Genomic DNA, 26,926 nt, shown 5'->3' with positions numbered 1-26,926 from the left:
ACCTCCCAGCAGACCTATGCTGGGGATCAAGCCTTTAACTATAGTGTAGACTTATGTGAGATACCCATCCAAACTGATTTATAGGTAGAGATCCAATGGCTGCCCTCAGGAGGCGGTGGGGTGCAAGATGAGGAATAGTAGGGAAGCTTTGGTGGGCGCTTGAGTAGTATACGGGCCTCATGAGGTACATGGAACAGGTAGCCCCAATGACGTCTGATACCATAGTCTGTAGTCAGGATAACACCTTGATGTGGATAACAACCAGTTTGATTTTGTTTTTAATGTATACCATTTGATTATAATTATATAAGAGTTGGTCTTCAAGAAAACAGCTCTGGGCTTTTATTGGCAATGCACTGTCCTTTGCGGTGCTCTGTGGTGGTCCCCTTAGGATAAGCAAGGACAGATGGCAGTTTGTGATCCCTAACAAAACCCTGGACACATGTGGTAGAAGATATATATAGAGCTTCGCATGCCTCTGTCTGCCTTTGCATGTGTTTCTGGCATTGTTTTGCTTTACAGCTTTAGCACACGGTTTTTTTTGTTTTTGTTTTTTTTCATGCTCTATGAATCAGATTATACAGTGTTAACACCGCACAATTAAAATTTAAATTCAATTACAAATTTCCATTGATAGCTACTATGTGTAGAACTCTCAACTTTTGAGCCACGTCACTACTTCCCCTTTTCTATATTGTACTGTCTGCATTCGTTTGTTCTCTTGTTCATTCATTCACTCGCTCAACAGATTATTTATTAGATACTTAATCTGCTCCAGGTACTTTACTAAGTTTTGAGGGTGGTGTACAACTAAGACTCATCAAGCCTTGTAGGCAGATGAGTTTGATTATACCCTGGCATGGGAGTGCCTGACCTAGTCCCAGGGGTCCAGGGAGGCCCATGGAGAAGATAGAGTCTTTAATTTCCTTAAAGTTCTGTCAAAAATATACTTTAACCTTGAGGCTCCAAATTATGACTTTCAAAGCCTTCTCTAGTCTCTGCTCCAGTACCGAACACTGCTTGGAAACTGCTCCTTCCCTGTTTTCATTTCTCATGAGATGCATTTCTCACCCCAGCTTTATAATGTGTTTGGTAAAGTCTGAAGGATTTACCTGTGCTCTCTGTTTAATTTATGGCAAAGAACCAGAGAATCCTCTCCATTTCCCTCTTTAGTACAATAAGCATTTTCATGAGTAGTTAAAGTCTTTTGTCTGGTGAGGAAAATTTAGCATATTCAAAGAGTCTTCATGGTGACTTTGGAAGGATTTAAGGTTGGATATCTAAAATTTCTGTTTTCATTTTAGCTTCAGTTCTTTGGCAAAGGTGAACACTCTCGCTGGATTCTCTTTGTACAATTTTACAGAATAAACGAAAATGTCAAGTGTCAGTGCTGTGAATTTGCATACCTTGTTTAAGGCTCCATAGGGAAAATGTGGGTGGCTTGGACATGGTTCCTTCCCACCTTCGGAGCTAGGGCTTTTAAAAAAAAAAAACCCCAGGGGAACTGGAGAGATGGCTCAGTCTTTAAAAGCACAGTCCTGTTCTTTCAGAAGACCCCAGTTTGGTTCCCAATACCCACATTGGGCAGCTCACAGTTGCCATCAATAGCAGCTCCAGGGGATCCAACACTTTTCTGGCCTCTGCATCTTGTTTCTCTAATTTAACCTTATCTTGATCCATGGGTGGTGATGCACACCTTTAATACCAGCGCTTGGGAGGCAGAGACAGAGGCAGAGGGGCAGAAAGGCAGAGGCAGAGGCATTTCTGTGACATAGCCTGGTCTACATAATGAATTCCAGGCCAGCCAATGCTACATAGTGAGACCCTGTCTCAAATAAAACAATGTATGTATCCCTATCTCTGTGTCCACTTCAGCCTTTTTAACTGAACTGTAGTATTTAGGGACTTTGTCAGCATCCCTATCCTGTTTCCCAGGCACATCAGTCAGTGTGTTTGAACTCCTTGATTTTATCTGCCCTCTGTGGATGCTAGGAAAGGACCATCCATGTGTGTTCTCTGCCCTTGACCACTGGCTCTGAATATGTTTCCTGTTTGTCTCTTCTGGGGGGTTTTATTTGTTTGCTTTTCCTGAGATAAAGTTTCTATCTGCTAGGGGAATATTTGCACAATGACTGATGCATGGGCATGCAGGTTTTCGGTGTGTCATATGCATAATCTTATATGGAATAATTTCTGGTCACCACCCTGGTGCTATTTAGATGATTGAGGTCTAACAGACAACAACAAGCAAGGAAATATTTCTGTTCTTCTTTCCATGCTACAAGGAAGGAGAATTTGACAAGGCAGTAAAGGAAAAGGGAGAGTAGAGCAAAATTTCTGTGAGGAAAATTCTTATTTCATAATCTTTATACAATGCAATAAAAATAAGATAATATGATGAGTGCGGTATGTTTTGAAAAATGCATCTTTGTATGTGGGGTTAAGACAAGGTGTCATGTTTGTGGCCTAGGCTGGCCTCTAAATTATTATGCAGCTGATGACCTTTACCACCTGATCCTCCTGTCTCCACCTCCCAAGTGCTGGGATGACAGGTGTATTAGTTACTTTTCTGTTGCTGTGATAAAACACCATGACCATGGCAACTTATAGAAGGAAGAGTTTATTTGAGTTTATGGTTCCAGATTCCAGAGGGATTAGAGTCCATCATGGTGGGGAGACAGGGTAAGGTGGCTGGAGCAGGAGCAGAAAGCTAAGCACTGACATCTTCAAGCAGGCAGAGGAAGCAGAGTGACTGGGAATCCGGCACGTCTGAAGAACTCTCCTCCAGCAAGGCCACACCTCCAAAAACCTCCAAAACATCATTACCAACAGTGGACAAAATGTCTAAATGCATGGAACCTATGGGGGACATTCTCATTCAAACCACCACAGCAAGCATGTACCACCCAAGCTTATATCTTAAAATGACAAATGTTCCACAAAATATATAGAAAATAAATTAACTATCATATAACCAACAATTTAAAGACCTTAGCACAGATGTTTTGGTCATGGGGCTTTTATATCCTGGTTAATGGTCTGAGAATCTAGTAGGGTGTGTATGTTTGTACGTAAATTTTGAAACAGATCTGACTTGGGATTTCTGAAAAGAGTAGCACACAATTTAAGTAGAAATACTTCTGTTTTGCTTCCAGATTGTAAAAGTAGAATGTACACACTGCAAGAAAAAAAAATCACAAGAACTTAAAAAAAGAATAAAGAGTATACTTAAGGTCCTCACCTAAGGTCCTCCCTGGCACTTCTAACTCAGATGTAACCACGGGATTCTGTTTGACACACATATACATACATACATACATACACACACACACACACACGTATATATATATGTATATATTTGTTTATATATATGTTTAGTAAATATTGACTAATATTTCTTTGATAATTTGTTCATAATATTTTTGTACCTTTATTTCTGTGATTCATCTCTTAAAATCATGAGCCCTTTACCTGAGATAATATTTTTCTTATTTTCTTTGTGTGTATATGTATGTGTTTAAGATGTGTGTATACATGTTTGTTGATATGCCTGCATGTGTATGTGTATGGGTGTGGAGGCCAGAGGTCAGTCTTTGGAATCATCTTCAATCTCTTGTACTTTATATTTTGAGACAGGGTCTCTCACTGAACCTGGTGTTCAATGATTGACTATAGACTGGTTGGGCAGCAAACCTTAGGAATCCTCTTACAGCCCGTACACCAGTGCTGAGAACAGAGATATGCACTGCCCTGCCTGGCCTTTTACTTGGGTGCTGAGGACCCAAGCTTAGGTCCTTATGCTTGCATAGCAAGCACTTTACCAACTGAGTCATCTTCCCAGCCCCAAGCAGTCTGTATATATGAAGCCATTTACTTCATTATCATGTGTGATAAATCTTCCCCTGATTGGAGAATATGCCTTTTTTGTTTTGTTTTTACAGTGTCGATGATAGAGCCCAGGACCTCACACATGCTAAATATGAATTCTTCTGCTGAGCTACACTATCAGCCCAAGTGTGTGTGTATGTGTTTGTGTGTGTGTGTGTGTGTGTGTGTGTGTGTGTGTGTGTGCGTATGTGTGCATGCACGTCTTTGTGTTTTCAACTTCACAACTAACGTCATGAAGAGGAAAATGGGGGAGGGCTTTTTTTGAGAATTGGTCGTTCAAGGCCTTGCACATGTTAGCCAAGCTTTCTTACTCAGAGCTGTGCCCCTTCCCCTGGTCCTGGGAGGTTCGGGTGTCACAGAGAAGTTGCGTTTTCAAATTAAGGTATCTCTACTGGTAGAGCAGCAGTGTCCCAGGTGCTGTATCATCACAGCTTGTGGCTATTAATGCTCAAGAACATTGTTTACGTTATAGTCCATGCTTTTCCCATCACTGTAATCCAGTACCTGTCTTAATTCCTTTCTTACTGCTGTGATAAAATGCCCTGATAAAGGCAACGTAGGGAGAAAAGGTTTATTTTGGCTTACACTTCTGGAGGGGATAGAGTACATCCTAGTGGGGAATGCAGAGCCACAGGAGCATTGGGCTGACCTGTTACATGGCATGGGCAGTCTAAAAGCAGAGAGTAAATGGGAAGTGGGACCAGGCTATGACACCTCAAAACCCACTCCCATTGACATACTTCCTCCAGCAAGGCTCCACCTCCTAAATGTTCGATAACCTCCCCACACAGCACCACTGGCCAGGAGTCAAGTGTTCATACACATGAGCCTATAGGAAACTTTTCACATCCAAACCACAATACTGACAAAAAGCAAGTAAAGGGAGGAAGGGCTTATTTTAGCTTATAGTTTTTAAAATTTAATTTTATTTATTATTTTCATTTTATGTGTATGAGTGCATTGCCTGCATGTGTATAAGTGCACCCATGTCATGCAGTGCCTGCGGAGGTCAGAAGAAGGCATCAGATCCCCTGGAACTGGAGCTGCAGATGGTTGTTAACCACCATGTGGGTACTGGAAATCGAACCTGGGTCCTCTGCAAGAGCAGTCAGTGCTCTGAACTGCTGAGTCATCTCTCCAGCCCCCATTAGCTTATAGTTTAAGAGGTGACACATCTACCACTGTGGAAGGTATGGGAGTGGGAGCAGGAGGCCTCTGGTCACATTGCATCTACTGTCAGGGAGTAGAGAGATACATACTGGTGTTCAGCTAGTGTTCTCCTTTTCCTCTTTTTATTCAGCCTAAGGCCCCCATCCCATGGGATGGCACCACCACACTAGTTCAGAATGTGTCTTCCTCCCTTAGTTAAACCTCTCTGTAAATATCCTCAGTGACACTGAGAATTGTATGTCGTAGGCGATGCTAAATCCAGTCAAGTTAACAATGATTAACCATCACATCTCTGGACAGGGTTATCTCTATAGAGCCAATCTGTGCTTCCTGACTGACCTGCTGGAACCATGCAGGATACTAGTGGGTATGTGAGCCCGGTGGGTGAACTTTGTCTTGGTTAAATGATGCCCCTCCTAAACTGTAATAATTAGTGGTACATATGGATTTAATTGGCTTCTAAGATGTGAGTGCTGGCTGCATGCACCACAGTGCTCCAGTGTAGAGCTGTAGAAAGAAAAAGTTGTTCCTGTGGCTGTGGACAAACGAACAAGATCCTGACAAATGGTTGCTGTTCTGCACAGTGAGGATAGATTTATATTTAGACCAGAGTAAACTATGCAACCAGGTAATAATTTTGAGCAATGAAGTAAGTTTGCTACAGGAATCGTTAAAGAAACAGATAAATCACAGTAATTTCAACATGGCACTTTTGCCATTCAATAAATGGGTATTTTAAATTTCATTTGCTTTTGAACTAAGTTCAATAATTTATAGAGTAAGTCATTCAAAGATTAATGCTCAGAAGAGGAGAAAATCACTACACAAGAACAGAAACATATCATCTATGTATATTACATCGAAGCCTTGTCTGCCTGTGTTTCCATTATAAACCCAATCTTGCAAGCGTTTATAAAAAGTTTGCCCTGGGCTAAGTTTTGGCATTTTTCTCAACCTCCTGAGACTCTTTTTTATTTGACTTTTTTTCAAATAGTATAACATCTATCCGTGTGGGGGGTTTTGGAGTGTGTGTGTGTGTGTGTGTGTGTGTGTGTATGTGTGTGTGTGTGTGTGTGTGTGTGTGTGTGTGAGAGAGAGAGAGAGAGAGAGAGAAAGAGAGACCCATGCTTGTGTATATTTGTGGGTGTGTTCTTGCCACCATATGTCAGTCTGGAGGCCACATATTGGCATTATGTGTCTTCATCTATTGCTTTCCACCTTATGTTTTTAAAACAGGGTCCCTCATTGAACCTGGAGCTCAATGTTTCAGCTTAATTAATGCCCAGTGGACCTCCCCCCAGGATCCACCTGTCTCCATTCCCAACCCCCAACACTGTAGTCACAGCCACACACCACCATGCTTGGCTTTTGTGTAGATGCTGGGGATCTGAACTCAGGTCCTCATGTACTTGACCTGCTGAGCCATCTCCCCAGTCCTTCCAGTTTGTTTTTTTGAGACAGAATCTGAATTTCACGGGTTCATCTAGTGCTAGCAAGTCCCGAGGGATCAGTCTGTCTCTCCTTAGTGGGGTTACAAGGGTGTTCTACTGTGCCCGGATTTTACATGGGGTCTGGGGAGCTCAGATTCTCATGTTTGCATAGCAAACACACTACTGACTGAGCCATCTCCCCAGCCCCATATCCATGCGTTGTTAAATGCTCTACACCATTACAATCCATCTATAATTCATGTTATATTTTATTTAAATTTTATTTATTTATTTATATTTATTTATTTTTATTTCATGTGTATGAATTGCTAGCCTGAATGTATGTAAGCACACCCCTGTGTGCAAAGCCTGCAGAAGCCAGAAGAGGGTGTTGGATCACCTGGAACTGGAGTTACAAACTGGTGTTAGCTGCCATGCGGGTGCTGGGAATTGCAACCTGTATCCTCTAGAAAAGCAGCCAGTGCTCTTAACTGCTGCTTTAAAGAACTCAATTGGAGCTAGGCATAGTGGAACACACCTTTAACCCCAGACCTTGGGAGGAAGAGGCAGGTGGATCTCTGTGAGATGAAAGCCAACCTAGTCTACATAGCAGGTTCCAGGCCAGCTAAGACCTCAGGGGGATCCTGTCCCCAAAAGAACCAAAAAAAAAAAAGCCTTCAGCCTGCAGAGCAGAGTCCCAAACCAGGGTGACTTTTCAGCTATGTTGGACAGCATTTCTCCAACAACACAAACAAGCTGGCCACTTGTTTCACTCGAGAGCTCAGAAGCACATTAGCAAGGTCTACTGTAGACCTATTGAACATGATGGTTATGATAGGGTGGCGGGGGCATGGGGAGGGTGGAATGAGACTCCAGTGACTAGAGTTTAACCAAATCCCAGAGGATTGTAATACATTGACTTTGAGAAATTCTGAAGGGCTTATTGGAACCAGATCTCAGGAATGTGTGTGTGTGTGTGTGTGTGTGTGTGTGTGTATGTTTGTGTCTTTGTGTGTGTGTTTGTGTCTGTATTCCCTTGTGCCTGTATGTCTGTGTGTCTGTATGATTCCCAAGGGCAGTAAGCATAATGGGTGACCTGTATTTCATCAGCCAGCTGTGGAGCACACTGCTGCTGGACTTGGAGCTTACGTAAGAATGTGGTTCAAGGTTGAGGCATGTAGTCCAAGGTGCATTGGGTCACATTGGGTGATGGGATTAGGGATCCTCTGCTGCAGTTTGACCACAGCAGCCTCAGAAGGAGCATTACACACACAGGACAGCACTGGCAATATTTGGTAATAACTAATTGAAAATTTTCTACTGAATTTAACATCAGTTACATCTTCATTAGAATTTTCATTATGATGATTGTCAAATAAAGTGCAGTTGTAGTCTAGAAATCACTCCATTTAAAAAGTTGCAAAAATGATTAAAAGAGGCGAGCAAAATGGCTCAGTGGATCAGGGCGCTCGTTGCAAGTCTGATGACCTGAGATTGATTGCCAGAACCCCCAGTGGTGGAAGGAGAGAACCAACTCCCACAAGTTGTCCTCTGGCCTCCATACATGCACCATGGAACATACACACATAAACACACAAAGAATAAATGTAAAAAAAAAATTAATGATAAAAAATTAGTTTTGTGAATATAATATCTTGTTCATAATGATCAACTGGAACGTTAAGAAGTCATCACCTAGAGCACCTTGTTTTGAGCGGGGAGCTTTTTAGAGAGGGTTTTACTCTTGGTCCTGGCTAGCCTGGAACTTGCTTTGTATTCTGTTCTCCCTCAGCTTTCTGGGTGCTAATATTACAGGTTTGCTTCCCCACACCCAGCAACCATAACCCTTGACCAGGAATGGCTTGCAGCCCTCTCAAGCATAGAACCTGAGTTTTTGAAACAAAGGTTATTTTTAAGGAAATAAACTTAATTTTTTGCTTTAAAAAACAAAACCAAGAACCAGACAAGATCCTATTTGGCAATTTTATACTAATTCTTTATTTAATATCGTTTCTAATACTCCCTATTTTATTCTCCTTATAGTCATTAGGTATTATTAGGAAATGTATTAATTCTTTTCCACCTCAGATCTTCCCCATTTCCTGAGTACATGAGGTGGTGTCATTGTCTGGGAGATACCATGGTCAGAGGCTGACAGCTCTCTGCCCTACGGTCTCTGAAACCTTTTCACATAAGTGTTTTGCTTCCCTCTCACACAGCCCCATGTCCTCCCCCCAGATCCTGCCTAACTGTATAGTCTCTAGATAATAAGATACTATTTTACTGTTTCCTTTGTCTCCCAGGAAATGTAGCATCTAGAGCTTATCAGAGTTCCCAGGTGCATCAACCTGGTGTCAGAACAGAAGAAACTTTGCTCCTGTGAATAAGATGTGTCATGAAAACCAGTCCTAAGAGTGACTGGAAGTCTATACTAGTCAGCTTTGCATTGCTACAAAATACTTGAGGCAACTAGTTTTTTTGTTTTGTTGTAATTCTTATTACATTTATTTATTATGTATGTGTGCATGCATGAGTGTGGATATGTGTGTGAATATGTGTGCACGGAAGTCAGATGACAACTTGAGGGGGGAGCCTGTTCTCTTTTTCCGCCATGTGGGTCCTGGAAAATGAACTCAGATTGTCAGACTTGGCAACTAGTTCTTTTACCCATTGACCTATCTTGTTGGTCCACAACTACTTTTATAAAGAAAAGATGTTCATTTATCTCACATCAGTTGTGCGGGGGGAGGATTTTCCCTCCCTGACGCTTTTCTTCATTGATATGATGTGGAGAATATCAGTTTCCCTCCACTTCCACATTGTACAAAAAATTTCATATACCAAGCCATGAACTTGAATCCAGGAAATAGACTAACACTTCCTGTTTTATCTGTGAACACTGTGGGTGAGAGGAGACATGAAGAAGTAAAAAGGCCAGGATGGGTGTGGAGGTTCCAGGCCAGCTGCTGCTTAGAGAGTGTGGCAGCTGCCTTAAAGTTCTTGTAACTCTGAGTCGCAGATCTTTTAAGAAGTATCTGCTCAGTGAATTTTACTTGTTGATGTAACTCTGCAATCTATAAGCAAAGCTTAAATCAAAACATGGCAATCTGTGGCCCAGTGAGTGAAACTGAAAACAGGAATTAATGGAAGAGTCAAAGAGAGCTAATGAAGCGTTCAGAGTTAGACAAATCCTGGCAGTAGGCTCCATTGGACAGTGTCCAATGCAGAAGGCCCATGCCAGGCTATAAAAAGCAGCACCTAATGGGGAGGGACCCATATCTTCTTCCACACTGTAGCTTTAGCATGTGGGTCAGGGACTCAGCACATAGTGTGTGCTCAGTAGGTAAGTTTCAATGATAGACTGTGGAGGGATAATGAATCCCTCATGATTCTATTTGTAGTCCAGTTGAGGACCTAAGATCCCAATGTGTGAATGTAAGACCTGCTACCAGGGGCTCATGTAACAGTGCTCAGGTGGCTGATTCTGGTTTTGACAATGCTCAGGCATGGCACTTAAGACACAAGTGGACATGGAAGTGGGGAGCAGCATTTGGAGCTGGATCTAAAGGGTGAGTACAGGTGGCTGGGCAAGAAGGAGAACATCCCAAGTAGCATGAGCAAAATTGAGGCTCCTGGTTCTCTAAGGGTTTTGTGGATACAGCATGTATTCATTAAGAAGAGCGTTCAGGGTAGGGTCATTGGTAAAAGGGTGTCTTTATCAGAATTACAAACTGTCCATCAGCACTGTGTTTCCTGAGACATTTTGGAACAGAGAATGAATGACAGAGTGGTGTGCTTCTCCAACAAAGCCACGTGAGATTTCACTCTAGAGGTTTAGGGCCCAAGACTGTGTGTAGAACATGCCCACCTGGTGCTAACTGATACTGATGTGGATGACATTTGAACAGTAAGAACTTTAGTACTATTTCAAGGTTTACTGAACAGTACTGTTTAAAAGAATATGACATTGCTACACTATAGGATTTTCGTGTTTAAAAAGAACCCATGGAACTGGGGAGATGGCTGAGTGGGCAAGAGCACTTGCTGTACAAGCATGAGAACCTTAGTTCCAATCTCTAGCACATACATTGGAAATCTGGGCATGGCTGTGTATGCCTTTAACCACAGCTTGGGGCTGGAGATAGGGCAGAGACAAGTGAATCCCAGTAACTCACTAACTAGGGAGCCTATTGGAGAAGGTGAGCTTCTGATTGAGTGAGAGGCCCTGTGTCAAGAGAATAAGATAGAGAACCAAAGAGGAAAACACCTCACATCCTGCTCTGGCCTCTGAGTGTGCAAGCATAGGTATGGGCATCCACATACTCATGTGCATATTACACACACACACACACACACACACACACACACACACACCCTGGACCCCAAAGATAATCAGGGGATCCATTTGTCTTTCATTACCACTAGAAAAAAGCCAAACCTCTCACTATTTGAGGAGCAGAGGTGGAACTCATCCCGAACCCCAAACATACCTCCCATTCCACCCAACAGTGGTGGTCTATGCATCTGTGAACTAGAAGACCTCAGATGGAATGGCTTGGCTGAACACTGGAAACCCTGTGAAAAGAAAAGCAGTAGTAGCTCCAGGTGACTTATTTATGGAAAATAGGAACGTGAATGTTGTTTGGACCCTGGTCACATGAACAGATGCCCCACTGATTGCTTGAATTAGAGAAGTCAGACAAGAGGGAGCTGGAGTCTGGATAAAGAGGAGAATCAGAGGGGACTGGAGAGGTGGCTCAGTGGTTAAGAGCATTGACTGCTCTTGCAGAGGACCCAGGTTTGAATCCCAGCACCCATATGGTCTGTAACTCCAGTTCCAGGGGAATCCAATGCCTTCTGACCTCCATGGGCATTGCACGACACAGGTGCACTTAATATACATGTAGGCAATACATACATACACATAAAATAAAAATAAGGAAAATATTTTTAAAAAAGATGAGAATCAGAATTTTAGATAATGATGAATTTCAGGTTACCCTAGAATTTCTACCTGCCATTGCCTTGCCTTGGGCCATGTATTGATGGCAACTTGTCTAGTTGATCTCTGGGAAGGGTGATGAATTCAGAGAGAGGTTGCACAGCAATCAGCAAGACATGAGTCCACCCTTGAGCCCCTAGGATTTCGTTTACAGGCTCTTATTTATTTCCATGTAAATTCAAAGATGTGGATCTTTGTGCTTAAAAACAGAAAGAAAGAGGCCTGTGTTATAAGTCAACTTGTAGAAGGAAGAGTTTATTGGGTTTATGGTTTCAGAGGGTTGAGTCCATCATGGCAGAGGAAGCAGCAGAAGCTGAAGGTTGAGCACATGTATCTTCAAGCACGGGTAGAAAGCAGAGAGAGGGGAAACTGCAAGTGAGGCAAGGCGATGCACTTCCTCCAGCAAGACCGCACTTCCTCCAGCAAGACCGCACTTCCTAAACCTCTGCAAACAGCCTCACCACCTGGGCCCAGTGTTCAAATACCTGGACCCTATCGGGGATATTCTCTTCCAAGCCACCAGTTTCCTTGGAAGTTTCTCTGTCTAGTCTGTGTGTTTTGTTTTTGTTGTTTTTGGTAAGGATCTCTCCTAGGAAAAACATGTACTGCCAGCTAGAAGAAACCATGACTTCTCAGCCTTCTTGTCAAGTTTAAGATAATTTTTAAAATTATAGTTAATTATGTTTGTGTGTATGCATGTGTGTGTGTGTGTGTGTGTGTGTGTGTGTGTGTGTGTGTGTTGCATGGTGGGTCAGAGGGCAACTTGAGGGAGGTGGTTCTCTCCTTTCATCTTGTGGGTTCCAGGGATCCAACTCAGGTCATCAGGCTTGGCAGCAAGCACCTTTACCTCCTGAGCCATCTCACCAGCTCCAAGGTATTTAAAAAATTTAACACTAGCAGCCACTGGGCTCCCTGCATTAATCCAGAATGCCAGCAAGAGAATGGTACATTTTGCCTTTTCCTCATGCGAAAGTAAGCTGTGGAGTCTGACTCTTTCCACCTCCTTCCTGTGCCCAGTGTGGAGGAGGAGAACTTGGCACTGAGCTGAGCTGGTGGGCGCTCAATGTTCTTCCTCCCTGCTTTTGGACAGCACAGAGATTTATCCCTCTTGCATTTCCAGCTGTAAAGTTCATTTGCTGTAGGATCCTGGCAGCAGAAAGGGAGGGAGAAGTGTGGATTTCCACAAGAACTTGGAAATGGAGTTGGAGTGGGGGACAGGGTATGATAGCTATTTTCCAGGACCTTATTTCTGCCCTCAGGGGCATTTTGAGTCTGGTGTATTGCACTGTGGGCTTAAGCACAATATATTCATTTAAGGTCAATTTCATAGGCGGGCTGTGTGCTTTCAGTGTAAGTAGACTGCATATGTGTGTACACATGGACAAGTGGGCGGAAGCACATGTGTGTACATATGTGCTGGTTTTGGCAAGCCACTGACTTTTCTCTTGAACAGTTTGTATTTTCAAGTAATATGCTTACAGAATGCCATTTAAGCCTGACATTTCTCTACATTTTGTTCCAAGGCTAGGTATTGAACTTCCAGATCAATCTATAAGCACCAGAAATGTTGACTGCACCAAAGATCTACACACTACCTGTTGAACTCTGAACATAGCTCAAGCATCTTCAAAACACTGTCTTGTAAAAATGATATATTGTTTGATACAGAAATATAAATACTATGAACAATAGCAAGAATAAAAACCAGGAGGCTGGGCCAGCAAGATGGCTCAGAAAATAAAAGTGCTTTACCATGGAAGCCTGACAACCTGAGTTCATCCCTGGAGCCCTAGTGGAAGGAGAGCACCAACTCCCAAAGTTGCCCTGACTTCTACAAGCACATGGTGGCACACGTATGTCCCTCCACAATAATAATAATAATTATTATTATTTAATAAAATTTTAAAAAACAAAACCAGAAGGGTGTTAATGGGAACAAGTTCGGTGAGGCTTCATAAGCAAGGCCTGGGACCAGGGGCTGAGTGAGCGGCCAGTGCAGTAAATGCTTTTCTCATTCAGACTGTTTATCCACAGTTCTTGTTCTCAGATCTCATTCTGGCACACTCATTGTTTTTCTTGTGGCAAAACAAAACAAGTCCACATAGCATGCAATACACTCCTCTGGTTTCAAACTGTGCAGTACTCTATCACCAATGGCATGTAGATTGTTGGGCAGAAGGTCCCTAGAACCTGCCCCTCTACCCTGGGAGAAAGCGCATTGACTTGGATGGCCTGTGTCTGAGCCGGATGCCTGCTACATCCTCACATTTTTAATTGACTCTTAGTTATCCTTTTTCTCTGCTACCTTCCTTCTTCAGTGGGTTTCTTTTTTAGTGTTCTGGTTGTGTTAATGATGAATGTTAATAAATTGAGTCATCAGATGTCCAGGAGAAGGCATCATTGAACAGGACCATGACCTGCACATTTCCTGGATGTTAGCTAAAGTTAACTTAACAGTTCCTAAAGCCATACATAATCTTGAACCATATAAACACCGTTATGCCTCCTGTAATAGGATTATTGAAGAAATTGAATCACTCTGATAGTTTAAACTTGTATACTGTTGATGCTTCCTCCCAAACTGCCCATTTGGCTAGGGAACTAGAACTAGAGTTTTAGGTAACTATAACCAGAGTACACAGCTCTGGCAGCTCTGACGAACTAGGCTCACCCACACATCCCAATACTCCAATTAAAGAGATGAGTAATGGTAAAAAGCACAGAGAGGAAATGTTTTTCAAAGTGGCATGTTGGGAAGAGGAACAGATAAAGGACCCCGGTCCATCTTCAAAATGACCTCAAAGAGAGTTTCAAAGTAACAGTGCCCCCGACAACCTGGCCTCTCTAAGAAGCTACAGAGGGGTGAGGCCTGAGACTTGCTAAGAACTTTGATGACTTGCAGGTTTCTTACAAATTAAATGTTCAAGACTTAAAATATGTATTCTGATAGCAAATGTAACCGGAGTGTTAGGGCAAAGGCCTGTCTCCAGCGGTCTCAACAGGCTAGGCTCAGCCATTCATCCCAATATGTCAATTAAAGAGAAGCGTAATCTTGAGAAGCAGGCGATTTACTCAACGTGGCCACATTGAGTAGAACAGATAGAAGGGCCCAGTAACCCCAAGTCTACCTTCAGGTTACTGTCATGAGCTTTAGGTCTAAGTAAAGAATTGGAGCTGAGTAATAAGAGGTCTGCGTAATGAAGCAGTTCTGGTCAAGGTGGGGTCTGCTTGGTCATTGCCTGGGTTCTGGTTCTGTAAGAGCATCTGAAGAAGGCTTTATTGTCGAGGCTTGAGAGGATCCCTTCTACTCCAGGGGCTGGCCTTTCCATCATGGACCATTATTGTCATCTGGGCAGAGGTCTGCTCTGTGAGATTTTGTTCTTCTAGGAATCCAAGGTGACTGCAGGTTTAGGATGACTTATCTCTGAGACTTCAGTGGAAGTAAAGGATATAGACAGGCGCAAAAATGAAGGTAGAGATGTCAGGATTTTGTTTTTAGTTACTTGTAGGCTCAGGTGAGGAATAAATGCTTGTTGGCAAAAGCTGCTTCTGAGAGCCAGTTTTGGGACCTCTTGTTTGTGGATCTTGCTTGGATGAGAACCTTTATTTACCCTTGCATTGATTTGGAATTAGTTTCTACTTATGAAAAACAGCAGTGTAGGGCTCTGTGCTCTGTCGACAAAGATGGCTCTTGTTTTCCTCCTAATTATATCCAGATGTTTTTGTAGTGCAACTTTCACACTTCCCACACATTCCAGCCCGTTGTTTCTGTCACCTATGGCCCATTTTACTTCCAAAGGAGACACAACATCTTTTACTGTAAGGTGAGTTGTTATCTTATAGTATATCTTGGATATGGTTTTATATCTAAAATTGATTTCTCTGTCTCTCCTTATGAGTTAATGTTTCTCAATAAACTCACAGTATCATACATTTTTACTTCATGTGTCACCTGTATGCTGAGAACTTTTGTAAAATTTCAAGTTGGCCAGTTCATTTGCAGTATTAGGAGTATGGCGATTTTCTGAAAAAGATTTATTTATCTTTATTTTATGTTTATGGGTACTAGCTTGCGTTGTGTATGTGCCTGGTGGCCACGGAGGCCAAAAGAGGGTATTAGATGCCCTGAAAGTGGAGTTAAAAATGATTGTGAGCCACCCTGTGGAAACTGACCCCAGGTCCTCTGCAAAAGCAGTAAGCAGTCTTAACCACTGAGCCATCTCTCCAGCCCCCAGTATGGCGATTTTTAAGGCTGAAGGATAATATCCAGTTAGACTTCCAGCTTCCTAAGGTACATTTACAACAAGCCTTATATTACTGAGTCCTTTGAATAAATTTAGAACTTCAAAACTAGGGTGGGATCTGGTGAGGTGGGTCAAGGGGTAAGAGTAACTACCAAACCTGACCACCTGAGTTCAATTCCCAGAGGTGGAAAGGGTGGGGGTGGGAACTAGCTCCTGAAGGTTGACCTCTGTGTGTGTGTGTGTGTGTGTGTGTGTGTACACTCCACTGTTATTTAGAAATAAACTGAACTTGAACAGTTGCAGTAAATTCAATGTCCTAGTGATGGTCAAGTGTATCCAGAGAGTTATTTTACCAGTAACCATCAATACCCTTCAGATGATTGGTGTTTGTCTGTAATAAAACTGTGAGCAGTGTGTAGCAGTGAAGTTTAGTAAACACTTCATTTCTGAGAGACCAGCACTCCCATTCAACAGTACTTCAGGTTTTCCAGAAAATCCATCGATTTCCTCCTCCATCTCCTCCTACTATATGGCCAAGCAGTCCCCCAATCCTCCCGTCTGTTCTTACACATCTATTTATCTTTCTGGTGTGTGCCATGTTTGGGAGTCTCATTAAAGCAGCATCTGTTCTGTTTTAGGAGAAACCCGACGCCAGCCCCACGTCACTTCAGCTGCCGTCCCAGATCGAAGTAAGCACAGCCACTTTCATCATCTATTTTTGCTTCTGCCTTTTCTCTTATGTGATATTCTGTAGAAATCAGATGCAGTCCACCACTCTCCTGAACTGACACCGCAAATCTCTCTCTCTCTCTCTCTCTCTCTCTCTCTCTCTCTCTCTCTCTCAGGAATCTCTCGGCTTCTGCAGCGCCGTGTCAACTCCGGAAGTAGAAAGAAAGTAAGTCACTTTCCTCCTGCCCTGGATCCCCGCTTACAGGAAGGTGTGAGGGCTGCAGTTGGATATGATTCTCCTTAACATGTCGCATGTGGTGCATCTGCTGGGGTGGCTGAGTGTGGGCTTTCCAGTCTTATTTGGGGATGCCTGGGGCTTTCCAGGAGGGTTAGTAGTTTCGTACAGCTTGTTGTGAGGGAACTCCCAAGAAATGCCTGGATAGAAGAGAAAAGACAGGTAAGTGAACTGACAGAGGTTTTCATCTTTGATGTTAGCTTTCAATAGAGAATGAAGATAAAAGATGCAAATAAAATAAATCCCAACTAAAGCAATGATCCAATAGGCGTTCCCTGAACCTTTTTGGGTGGACCACCTCAAAACAGACATAAACACACAAATCAGAAAGCTGGCTTATGCTTGGGGGCCTTTCTAGTTAAAGGCATGTTTTTGTTTCCCTGTCTAACTTAGGCCCTCTAATTTCTGCTCTTGTAGAAGATAATGCTATGTTTTATTTTATACTTTCAGGATTTCTTTTGGGCAACTTAAAAAACAAACATAAAACCAATGCCTTTTTGTCTATAGGCTCTCCCTTTTCTACTTTATTCCATCGTAATTATGCTAGGATGTTCTATTTGTGATTTTCTGAGGTAAAGAAATTTAAGGAAAGTCCACATCTCTAAGCAGACACTTCCCCTGGCCCAGAGCCACTTGCCCTGTTTCATGCCAAGAGAGGCAGAGAAGTGGTTTAGGAGCAAAGTATTTCAGGAATGAGAAGCGCACGTTGGATGAGCGTGTGTGTGTTTTACAGACCTCCCTGCCTAATCCGGGCATGTGTGTACTGCTGGCTGAGGCAGCTTTAAGAATTGAGGGCTGCTTTGCCAGAGAGCTACAGTTCCAAACTAAGATGCTAAGTAGGTTTGTTTCAGAACTAAACAACATAAGGGCTTGAGAGCCAAAGAAAAGCAAGGCCATTGCTGATTCAGAGTCAGAAGACAAATGTGAACACTATATAAGTATCTCCTGTTGGAGTCACATTATCTTCCCAGGAACCTAGTCACGTGGAGGCTGAAGTAGGCCAAGGATTTAAGTTGACATTGACTTTGAACTTGAGGGTACGGAGGTGCTGTTGAAGTATTGGTAGAATGAGTTATGGGTTTTCCTGACCTTGTTTCACACTTAGGTAAGATACAATCAGAGAGCTCAGGTATTCCCTCAGGATCTGAGTCCTTCATGAAAGAAGAAATGCTTGTATGACTCACCGAACTTTGTACTAACCTTGTTTAGGCTGGGTAGTCTTTCCCCTTAGTGGTGGAGAGTCACTCTTTCCATTTTGTATACTTTACAAAGTATGGCATGACTTTTGTGGCAGAGAGAGAGAGAGAGAGAGAGAGAGAGAGAGAGAGAGAGAGAGAGAGAGACTGACTGCCTCTTCTGAGGTTAACAAAAAATTTTCAACACACACACACTGCTGACAGCCCCCCACCTCTCCATATCTGGCACTGCCATTTTGTCTCCATACTTTTAATTGGTTCCGATTTAAGTGTTTCTAAACATTTTGAAACTTTTAAAACATTTTGTTCTTCATTTTTCTTTTAACATTTTTTGAAAATTATAGCATTCTTTTTCTCAGCTTTGAAAGCTTTGTTTTGAAGTGAGCTTCCATATAAACTTTACTCACTCAGCACTTACTAACATGTGATGCTCTTTTGTTCTCTCTCTCTCTCTCTCTCTCTCTCTCTCTCTCTAATTATTCTTGCTGAACCATTTGAGAGTAAGTTGCACACATTGTGGCCTTAAGTCCTTGAGACCTTTGGCATGTGTTTCTTAAGGACAAAGACATTCTCCCACAGAACCATAGGGAATTACCAAGGAGAAAACTTAATGAGTTTTCCTAACTTACAATTCAGCTTTCTCTGATTGTCCCAATAATGTCTCTTTCAGAACTTCTTTTTTTTTCCAATTCAGCACTTTAAAAAAATTACAGCATTTTCATGTGTTGTTTGAAAGAGCTTAGTCTTTTATGAAATTGACATTTTTGCAGAGTACGCTAGCTGTTTTCTGGAGGAGTCCTTGTTAGGGCTTCTTGTTTCCTTTCTTCTCCACAGTGCATTACATCAGGAGGCTCATGATGCTTGCTCATCCCATGATTGGTGATAATTAATTTTTACTAAATATCATGGAATCTGGCAGGTTTCATCTGACAAGTTATACTTTTCCCTCCATAATGAGCAAATATTCTGTGGGGAGAACATCTGAGGTTGTACACATATCCTGCTCTTCATCAGACTTTTACTAGAAAGTTTTAGATCCAGAGATTCTTGAATGCCTGAACCAATGTTTAACACAATGATTGCAAAACAAAAAAAAAAAAAATACATCTTAGTTAATATTTATGCCTAGATTAAATCTTCCAAATGGCTTTTTTTTTGTTTTGTCTTTAAAGATTAGATAAAATTTTAAAATTTTATCTAATCTTTAAAGACAAAACAAAAAAAAAAAATACATCTTAGTTAATATTTATGCCTAGATTAAATCTTCCAAATGGCTTTTTTTTTGTTTTGTCTTTAAAGATTAGATAAAATTTTAAAATTTTATCTAATCTTTAAAGACAAAACAAAAAAAAAAAATACATCTTAGTTAATATTTATGCCTAGATTAAATCTTCCAAATGGCTTTTTTTTTGTTTTGTCTTTAAAGATGAGATAGAACTTTAAAATTCTAAGTCGGATATAGTTGGAATAGATTTAATGCACTGTTTACTTTGAAAAGTTATTCATTGTGCTTTAAAGTAAAAATATGTTCAAGTGGAAAATCCTTCAGTTCCTTCTATCCAAATGCTGGTTAGTAGCTTTTCACTTGCTTATTAAAGCCATGGAAGATGACCTGGCAAGCAAGTTGGTTATGTCTGGTTAGTGTCCACAGAGTGTGTGCCAACTAAAATACCATCCTGACTCAGTGTTATTTTATGGGCAGAAATGTTCTGCTTTTTATTCTGACTGTAAAAGAGACCAAAGCAAACACAACTAGACACATCCTGCAACAGCCCTCCAGTAAGGGACAGAGGTGCTGGCTGCAACAGGCAACATGAGGATTGAAACAACCAACCCTGGAAGGCTCCTGCCTTCCAGAGCCACAGTGTCCCCGAGTTGTCTCTGGGACCCAAGCTCACATGCCTCCCTCCCTACTGCCCTAGGTAAAAGCTAGATCCTGAGACAGAGAGAGATCTGACCTAGATTATGATGTAATGTCTGTTTCTTAAAAAAAAAAGCTTTTATTCAAACAGCACTTAACATTTAACAGGGTTTAAGTGTCAGGAAGTTAGCCTGGACCAAGAGAAGTAGATGTGGTGAGTCTGTCATGGAAGAGACAAGGACCAAGAGTCCTGACACTCCTGGCATCACATTCCTTGATGGTACTACTTAGTTTGGCTGTGAGCCTTTAGGCTGCTTGGCCTGCACAACAGACTCAAAGGTGAGAGACAAGTAGAGGACAGGTAGGGAAGTGGGTCAGCTGGAAGAGAGACTGCTCCTCCTGCCCCTCACCACTTTGACAAACATCCCCATTCATCTTTATGTTTAGCAAGGTGTCTTTGTGTTGGTTGGTTTGGTTTGGTTTGTGGCACCTGGAATTGGACACGGGGCCTTGCGAGGCATGTACAAGAGAAGCTCCGTCACTCGGCTGCATGGCCAGCCCATGTCCTATTTTCTCACATTCTTTTATGCCATTTGCTTCCACTGAAGGATAATAAAGGAAACAAGAGAGCTTTCCTTTGAGCCCCTTCCTGTGATACTTGTCTACATTGCCTGTTGAAGAGGTGAGCCTCTTTATTCTACCATTTGTATTTTGTATTATTGCATTTGTGTCAGCTGGCCTGAAAGGTGAACATGAGCTAAATCTCTTATGAGCAGCTACTCTTAAGGATATTTAGAAAGCAAGACAGCTACTTTTCTTCCCCTTCCTTCTCTTCCTCTTCTTCTCCCTCCTTCCTCTTCTTCCTCTTCCTCTTCCTCCTTCTCCTCCTCCTCCTCTTCCTTGTCTAATAAATGTCTTTCTAGCTCTATATGAGAAATGGGGCTAGCTTTGGATGAGGCAACCTGACCCATAGTGGCATGAAGAAATACAGGTTTCATTAGACCCGTTTCTTTTCTATCTGTTAGCACAGGGCTGACCTAGAGTCTCAACAGGTTTTCAGGAACCCAGACTGCATTTTGTCCTTCCTTTCTTTTTATGGGAGTGGTGGAGGAGAGTCCTCATGACTTCAGAGTAGCTGCTGTGTCTTCTAGGCTAGGAGTGGAAATAAAGTGAAGGGGGGGTGTCCTTTTAAAACGTTTTCCTAGAAACCGCTCCCCACCCCATTCCCAATTTCATCTCTTCATTTCTTTCATAGCATGATACGGTACAAATTTACATATTTTCAATGGTGCTATGAACAAGTAAAGTGTTGGGTGCTCTGATATTCTGCTTTGGCAGCACACAGACTGAAGTTGCTGCAATAGAGACTCCCCTGCCTGCTACAGCTGCCATGAATTCTGACAAGCCCTCAGCACTATGATGCACTGAGACTCTCTGAAACCATGAGCCACAATAATCCCTGCCCCCAAAATAAATTGGGTTATTTGATTACCATATCTCTAAGAAAGTTTGGAGAACTGAACACATTTTTTCCCCTGAATAAAATGTCATTCTTAAGAGGGAGTGTTGTTGTTCAATAGGAAATTAGTACTTTCTATAAAAGCTAATATTTGGTAATGTTATATATACATGTATAAGACAGATCTGAAAATCAGCTAAATGTCTAAAAGATGTCAGGATTATTGAGATTCAGTATGTTCAAGGAAGCCAATAGTCCTTGGGGCCATTTGGTTATTTCTTTTATCTCTGTTAAAGTGTCTCTATAGAGTTGGCTCATATGGACTGTGGATTGGGAAAGAAATTAAAAAGTAATGATAAGTTTGTTGAGAGTTTATCATCTACCAAGAACTGTTCCAGGTACTTAACACTAACACATTCAATACTTAGAGCACCCCCTCCCCACACACACCCAGGCTCCATCTGACACTATCCCATATGTTTACAAATACAGAAACTGGGGCTGGAGAGACGGCTCAGCAGTTAAGAGCACTGACTACTCTTGCAGAGGACCTGGATTTGATTCCCAGTACCCACATGGCAGCTAACAACTGTCTGTGACTCCATTTCCAGGGGATCTGACACCCTCTTCTGACCTCTGAGGGCACTGCACTACATGGGTGCACCTATCTACATTCAGACATTATACTCATATACATAAATTAAAAATAATAAATAGAATGTTTTTTTGTTTGTTTGTTTTTTGGTCTTTTTGGGACAGGGTCTCCCTGTAGCTCCAGGTAGCCTGGAACTCACTATGTAGACCAGGCTGGCCTTGAACTCACAGAGATCCACCTGCCTCTGCCTCCCAGTGCTGGGACTGAAGGTGTGCACCACCATGCCTTCCTATAAATAGAATGTTTTTAAAAAATACAGAAACTGAAGCATAGAGAGGCTATCAGTTTGTCCAGTGCCACTCAGCTATTCAAAAGCAGAACTCAGGTTTGATCCCAGTTAAAGTACCCAAGCTTCTGATCATTGTGCTGTAACTTCAAAGTATTTACAACTGCATTTCTTCTGCACATCCAGACATTAGGGGTATGTGATGATAAATCTTTAATTGTCAACTTGACTGGGCAAAGAATTACCATGGAAACACACCTTTGGGTGTATCTATGAGAGTGTTTCAGAAAGGGTTTTAACTGAGGAGGGCAGACCCATTCTAAGTGCAGGCGACACCATCCCATTGGCTGAAATTCCAAACTGAATATAAAATGGGAAGCAGCTAGGACCAGCGTTCTCTCGTCTGCTGGTGGTGGATACCATGTGACCATCTGCCTCAGGCTCCTGCTGCCATTATGGACTGTACCCCTCCACCTTGAGTCAAAGCCAGCTTTATTCTTTTCCTGCTTTTTGTCAGGTATTTGGTGACCACAATGAGACTAGCAGTTAGTGTAGGGGGCAGATCCATCAGTTAGTATTAGATAAATAGCAAAGTTAAAACGTACACTCTGGTTCTCTTGGAAATAGAAGCCACGTTGACTCTCACCCAGTTCCAAGCTAGGCTTCAGTCATTTATTTACCGGGGCAAGTAAGTAAAAAATAAATTTCAAAATTTCACCGTAGCCAATATTTATAACTTGTTTCCTACTAAGTCTTTCTAAAGAGTTGAGCATTTGCTGATTTAGTTTCACTTTTTCCATTACCTATGACTACACTTGAGCTATTTTATGGCAAAAAAAGTGCAAACATATAGGGCGATGTTTTGAAAAGGCAGATGAGTAAAAGAAGCTAAAGAGAGTAGAGTGGCTTTCCCTGCCACTCTACTGAGGGGAAGCGGTCGAGGAACGCGCTGTTCGCGCATGCTCCCTGCTCCGCACCGCTTCCCTGTCTCACCCAGCAGCTGAAGACTTTTTTTGCTCTGCTGTCTTCCTTTTCACCCTTCAGGAAACTCCTCTCCCCTTTCCTCTCCATCTTCCCATCTTCTGGGAAGAAGCCCCTGACCGAGTTCTTGTGCAACGCTTGCATCCCTGTTCCCTGAACCTCCAACCTTGCCTCCCTCTCCCTTCCTGAGCCTGGTACTCCTTACTCTGCCCTGCACCCAATCAGCCACCTCATGCCCTGCCATCCGGCTCCCCAGGCAGGTTTGTCAAGGCAGGCCCTGTCCTGCATGCTTAGCCTCTGAACTTGCCACTCATCCCTGTGGGGTGCTCCCCTGTATGACTTACTTTTATGTCACTGTGACCAAATGCCTGACAAGCAATTTAAGGTGAGAGGTTTATTTTGGTTCATGATCCAGGACATCTAAGCCATCATGGTCTGGGAAACAGCATCAGCTCCTGGTCCTGGCATTAAGAGCACAAGGCAGCTGGTCACATCCTGGTGGCTGACCAGGAAGTAGAGAGCTCCAGCTGGAAGCAGGGGACCAGACTGTAAGCCTCAAAGGCTCATCCCTGGTAACCCCACTTCCACCAGTCATAAGATTCCATAACCTCCCCAAACAGCACCACCTTGAGCTGGGAACAACATGTTCAAACACATGAGCCTATGGGGGCATTTCACGTTTAAACCGTAACATAAACTCTTTTACTCTCCTTACCCTAGAAAGCTCTGTCCAACCTCAGTGGTCTTGGCTACCTATAAAGGTCTTTCTTGAACCAGCTTGGAGGTATACTACTTATTTCTATAGATTGAGCACTCTAATGATTACTTTTATCATTTAATGTGTCATGAGATCATTGAAGGTTATACCATTTTTGAGAGTATTGAGCTTGCCTGAGGTCCCAGAGCTGGAGACAAACTTGTCAATCTAGTCCAAGTATCACTATGGCCTTAGGGAAGGGATGATCTGCCTGGTTCCAGACCCTGTATTTGAATTCAGGCTCTACCTCTCAAGCTCTGCAATCCTCACGCAAGTTCCTTGACAAAATGGAATGATAATTATAGTACTTAGCACACTTAGTAAGCTATCTAGCACGTAGTAAATGCTCTGTAATCTTGTCTGTTGCTATTACGTGTCTAGTGTGGCTCAAGTTCATGCCCTTGCCCAGGGCTCTGGTCACTTGTGTTCTTGAACCCCACATGAGTCAGTATGGCTGGAGCTCTGAAGCTCGTTATTTTCCTCCCTGGATCTTCCTCAGTATCCACTGGTGATTACCTGCACAGAGTAGGAACCTGTTCAGTGTTTGCATTGCTTGCACTGAATGCCAGAGGTTCTTGGAAATATGAGGATTACAATGTATCATTCCAAGGCAGGGAATTACTGTGTGGAAGATTCTTCTTGGTCTTCTTATGGTGTCTCCCCAAACTAACAGCAGTATAGTAAGATGTGCTTTCTGTTTGTGAATATGAACACTAAGAAATCACCTTATGGCGCTGGAGAGATGGTTTAGCAGTTAAGAGCACTGACTGCTCTTGCAGGGTCCTGGGTTCAGGTCCCAGTACCCACATGGCATTTAACAACTACCTGTAATTCCGGTTCCAGGGGATCTGGTGCCCTCTTCTGACCTCTGTGGGCATTGCATGACGTAAGTGCAGTTACACACATGCAGACAATACACTCACACACATAAGATAAAAATAAGTAAAATATTATAAAAGAAGTCACCTTACAATTATTTAGTGGAGAGAGGCAGCTTTTACTCCAGATCTGTTTCTGAAGACTGTCCCCTTTCCCCACCTGACTCTATTCTGTACTCTTCTTCAATCCTCCTCATGTTTTCACCTCATGGAAGAGATTCCATGACAGTACAATATAACATAAATATACTATAAAATACCATAGTTGTTTTTAAAAAGTAAAACATTTTAAACCAGCAATTTTATTGGGAAGTGCTTTTATTTTAGTTTTGGGATTACCTTTATTGGTGTGTAATTCATAACCTATGCAATTCCTCAATTAAGTAAGGATATAGTTCAGGGGCTGTGGTGTAGCTCAGTACTAGAACACTGCTTGTGAGTCCAAAGGTTCAATTGCTGTGACTGCAAACAAGCAACAGGATATAGTTGGACTACTTTGGGTTTTCAGACTTTGCAGGTATCCCCATAGTAGTCAATATCTGCCTTCTTTTCACTTGAAAAGAATGAAAACGTACTGTTTTCAGGCTCATCTGTTTTGTAGCTCATATAGTTACTTTATTTCTTTTTGGACGAATATACATTTTGTTTATCTGTTATTGACTGGTGAGCATTTAGTTTGTTCCCACTCTTTGACTTTTGTGCAAAGTACTGCTGTGGAAATTTCTGTGCACATTCCCGTGTTCTCATATGAGTTCTTCGGCTTTGTTAAGATACAGTGCACGTACCACACAGAGTGTTCATGTAAGAGGAAAATTCAGTAGTGTTTTTTATATTCACAGCTAATGTGTCACCATATCCATTAGTCATATATGATTTTTTTCATATTTTATTTATTTTTACTTAATGTGTATGGGTGCATTGCTTGCATGTAGGTAGGTGCACCCGTGTCATGCAGTGCCCTCGGAAGTCAGAAGAGGGTGTCGGATCCTCTAGAACTGGAGTTACAAACACTTGTTAGCCACCATGTAGGTGCTGGGACTCGAACCCGGATCCTCTGCAAGAGCAGTCAGTGCTTTTAACCACTGAGCCATCTCTCCAGCCCCAGTCTTATACCATTTTTAATATCTCAGAAGAAACTTCAGTGCCCTTTAACTGTGACGATTCTATGATTGTCAGGAGCCTAAGCATTCATCAGTCTTTTGACTATATAAATTAGTCACTTCTAGATCTGTCATAAACAGAAGTGTTTGTTATTGTTGTTGCTTTTGTTTTTGAGACAGAGTCTTACTATAAAAGCCATAGGCTAGCCTTGATCTCACAGAGATCCCCCCTGCCTCTGCCTCCAGAGTGCTGGGACTAAAGGTCATATGTACCACCACGCCTGGCTGAAAGTGAATTTTTTGAAAGAGTAATAATTCTCCTTCTAATAAATTGTTCCTCCACCAGCAAGATCCTGAGCTTGAGTCTAGGAGAGAGGTTGGGGCTTCATCCCTCTGTGTAGCCTACCAAGGACAGGGTCTACAGTCTCATGTCTCCTCCTACGTGACCAGGGCTCAGTTCTAGAGTACCTTCATAGATAAAGAAGTTCACATGTGGAGGGTGATCCATCCTCCTTGGAAGTAGACCAGATTCACTAAGGACTGATGAGGTCATCAGATTGCTAGGAAATCCAGGTCGAGCCATGTCCCCTGGAGCTGAGACGAATGCATCCTGTGTCCACATCCTGTTTGTGACAAAGCTGTGGGGTGGGATGAGCCACCAGTGTTCCCGTGGGGTGTGGGCTTATATGCCTCAGGCCTCAGGTCGGCCTCTGTGTAGGGGAATAAGGAAGTTTTATGGGAAGCATGACCTTGAAGAAGTGAACCAGTTGTCCTGCCTGATAGACATGGACTGCATGTTCCCTCTCAAGAAAGGAAGGTGGGTGCAGCACCACAGAGAGAACCAAAGACAGCTTGGGCCACCACGATTTGGTCCCCTAGGTAAACCAGGTTAAAGTGTATAGACAACAACAGAGCAAGGTTTCAGAAAATAAATGTGCTGGACCAAAATCTAGGTATTAGCGTGCGTGCGCACACACATACACCATCTATGTGAGGGTCAACGGCAAGATGGCAAGGTCCTGGCCGGGAGCCAGAGCTGTGAGTGTAGGCCCATCTATGACTCGTCAAATGTGTCCCTTCACCTCTCTGGGTTTCTGCTTGGACATTTCCACCTT

The 26,926-nt window shown here is 42.5% G+C and overlaps 1 protein-coding gene across 2 annotated transcripts in view; it reads left to right on the top strand.

Annotated features, from left to right (window-relative positions):
• The window catches only part of Sash1 (SAM and SH3 domain containing 1), a 259,709-nt gene that overhangs the window by 140,506 nt on the left and 92,277 nt on the right, over positions 1-26,926 (top strand). For both annotated transcript variants that reach the window (XM_008836690.3, XM_017799052.2), the window contains exons 3-4: positions 16,373-16,423; positions 16,580-16,629. In XM_008836690.3, coding sequence (XP_008834912.1) covers positions 16,373-16,423; positions 16,580-16,629 — 101 coding nt within the window. The remainder of the gene's footprint in view (positions 1-16,372; positions 16,424-16,579; positions 16,630-26,926) is intronic.

The sequence above is a fragment of the Nannospalax galili genome, unplaced genomic scaffold (genome assembly GCF_000622305.1).
Source record: "Nannospalax galili isolate Female #2095 unplaced genomic scaffold, S.galili_v1.0 scaffold377, whole genome shotgun sequence".
NCBI lineage: Eukaryota > Metazoa > Chordata > Mammalia > Rodentia > Spalacidae > Nannospalax > Nannospalax galili.
Note: the sequence above shows the minus strand (reverse complement) of the source record. Positions and strands in the feature narration are given on the sequence as shown.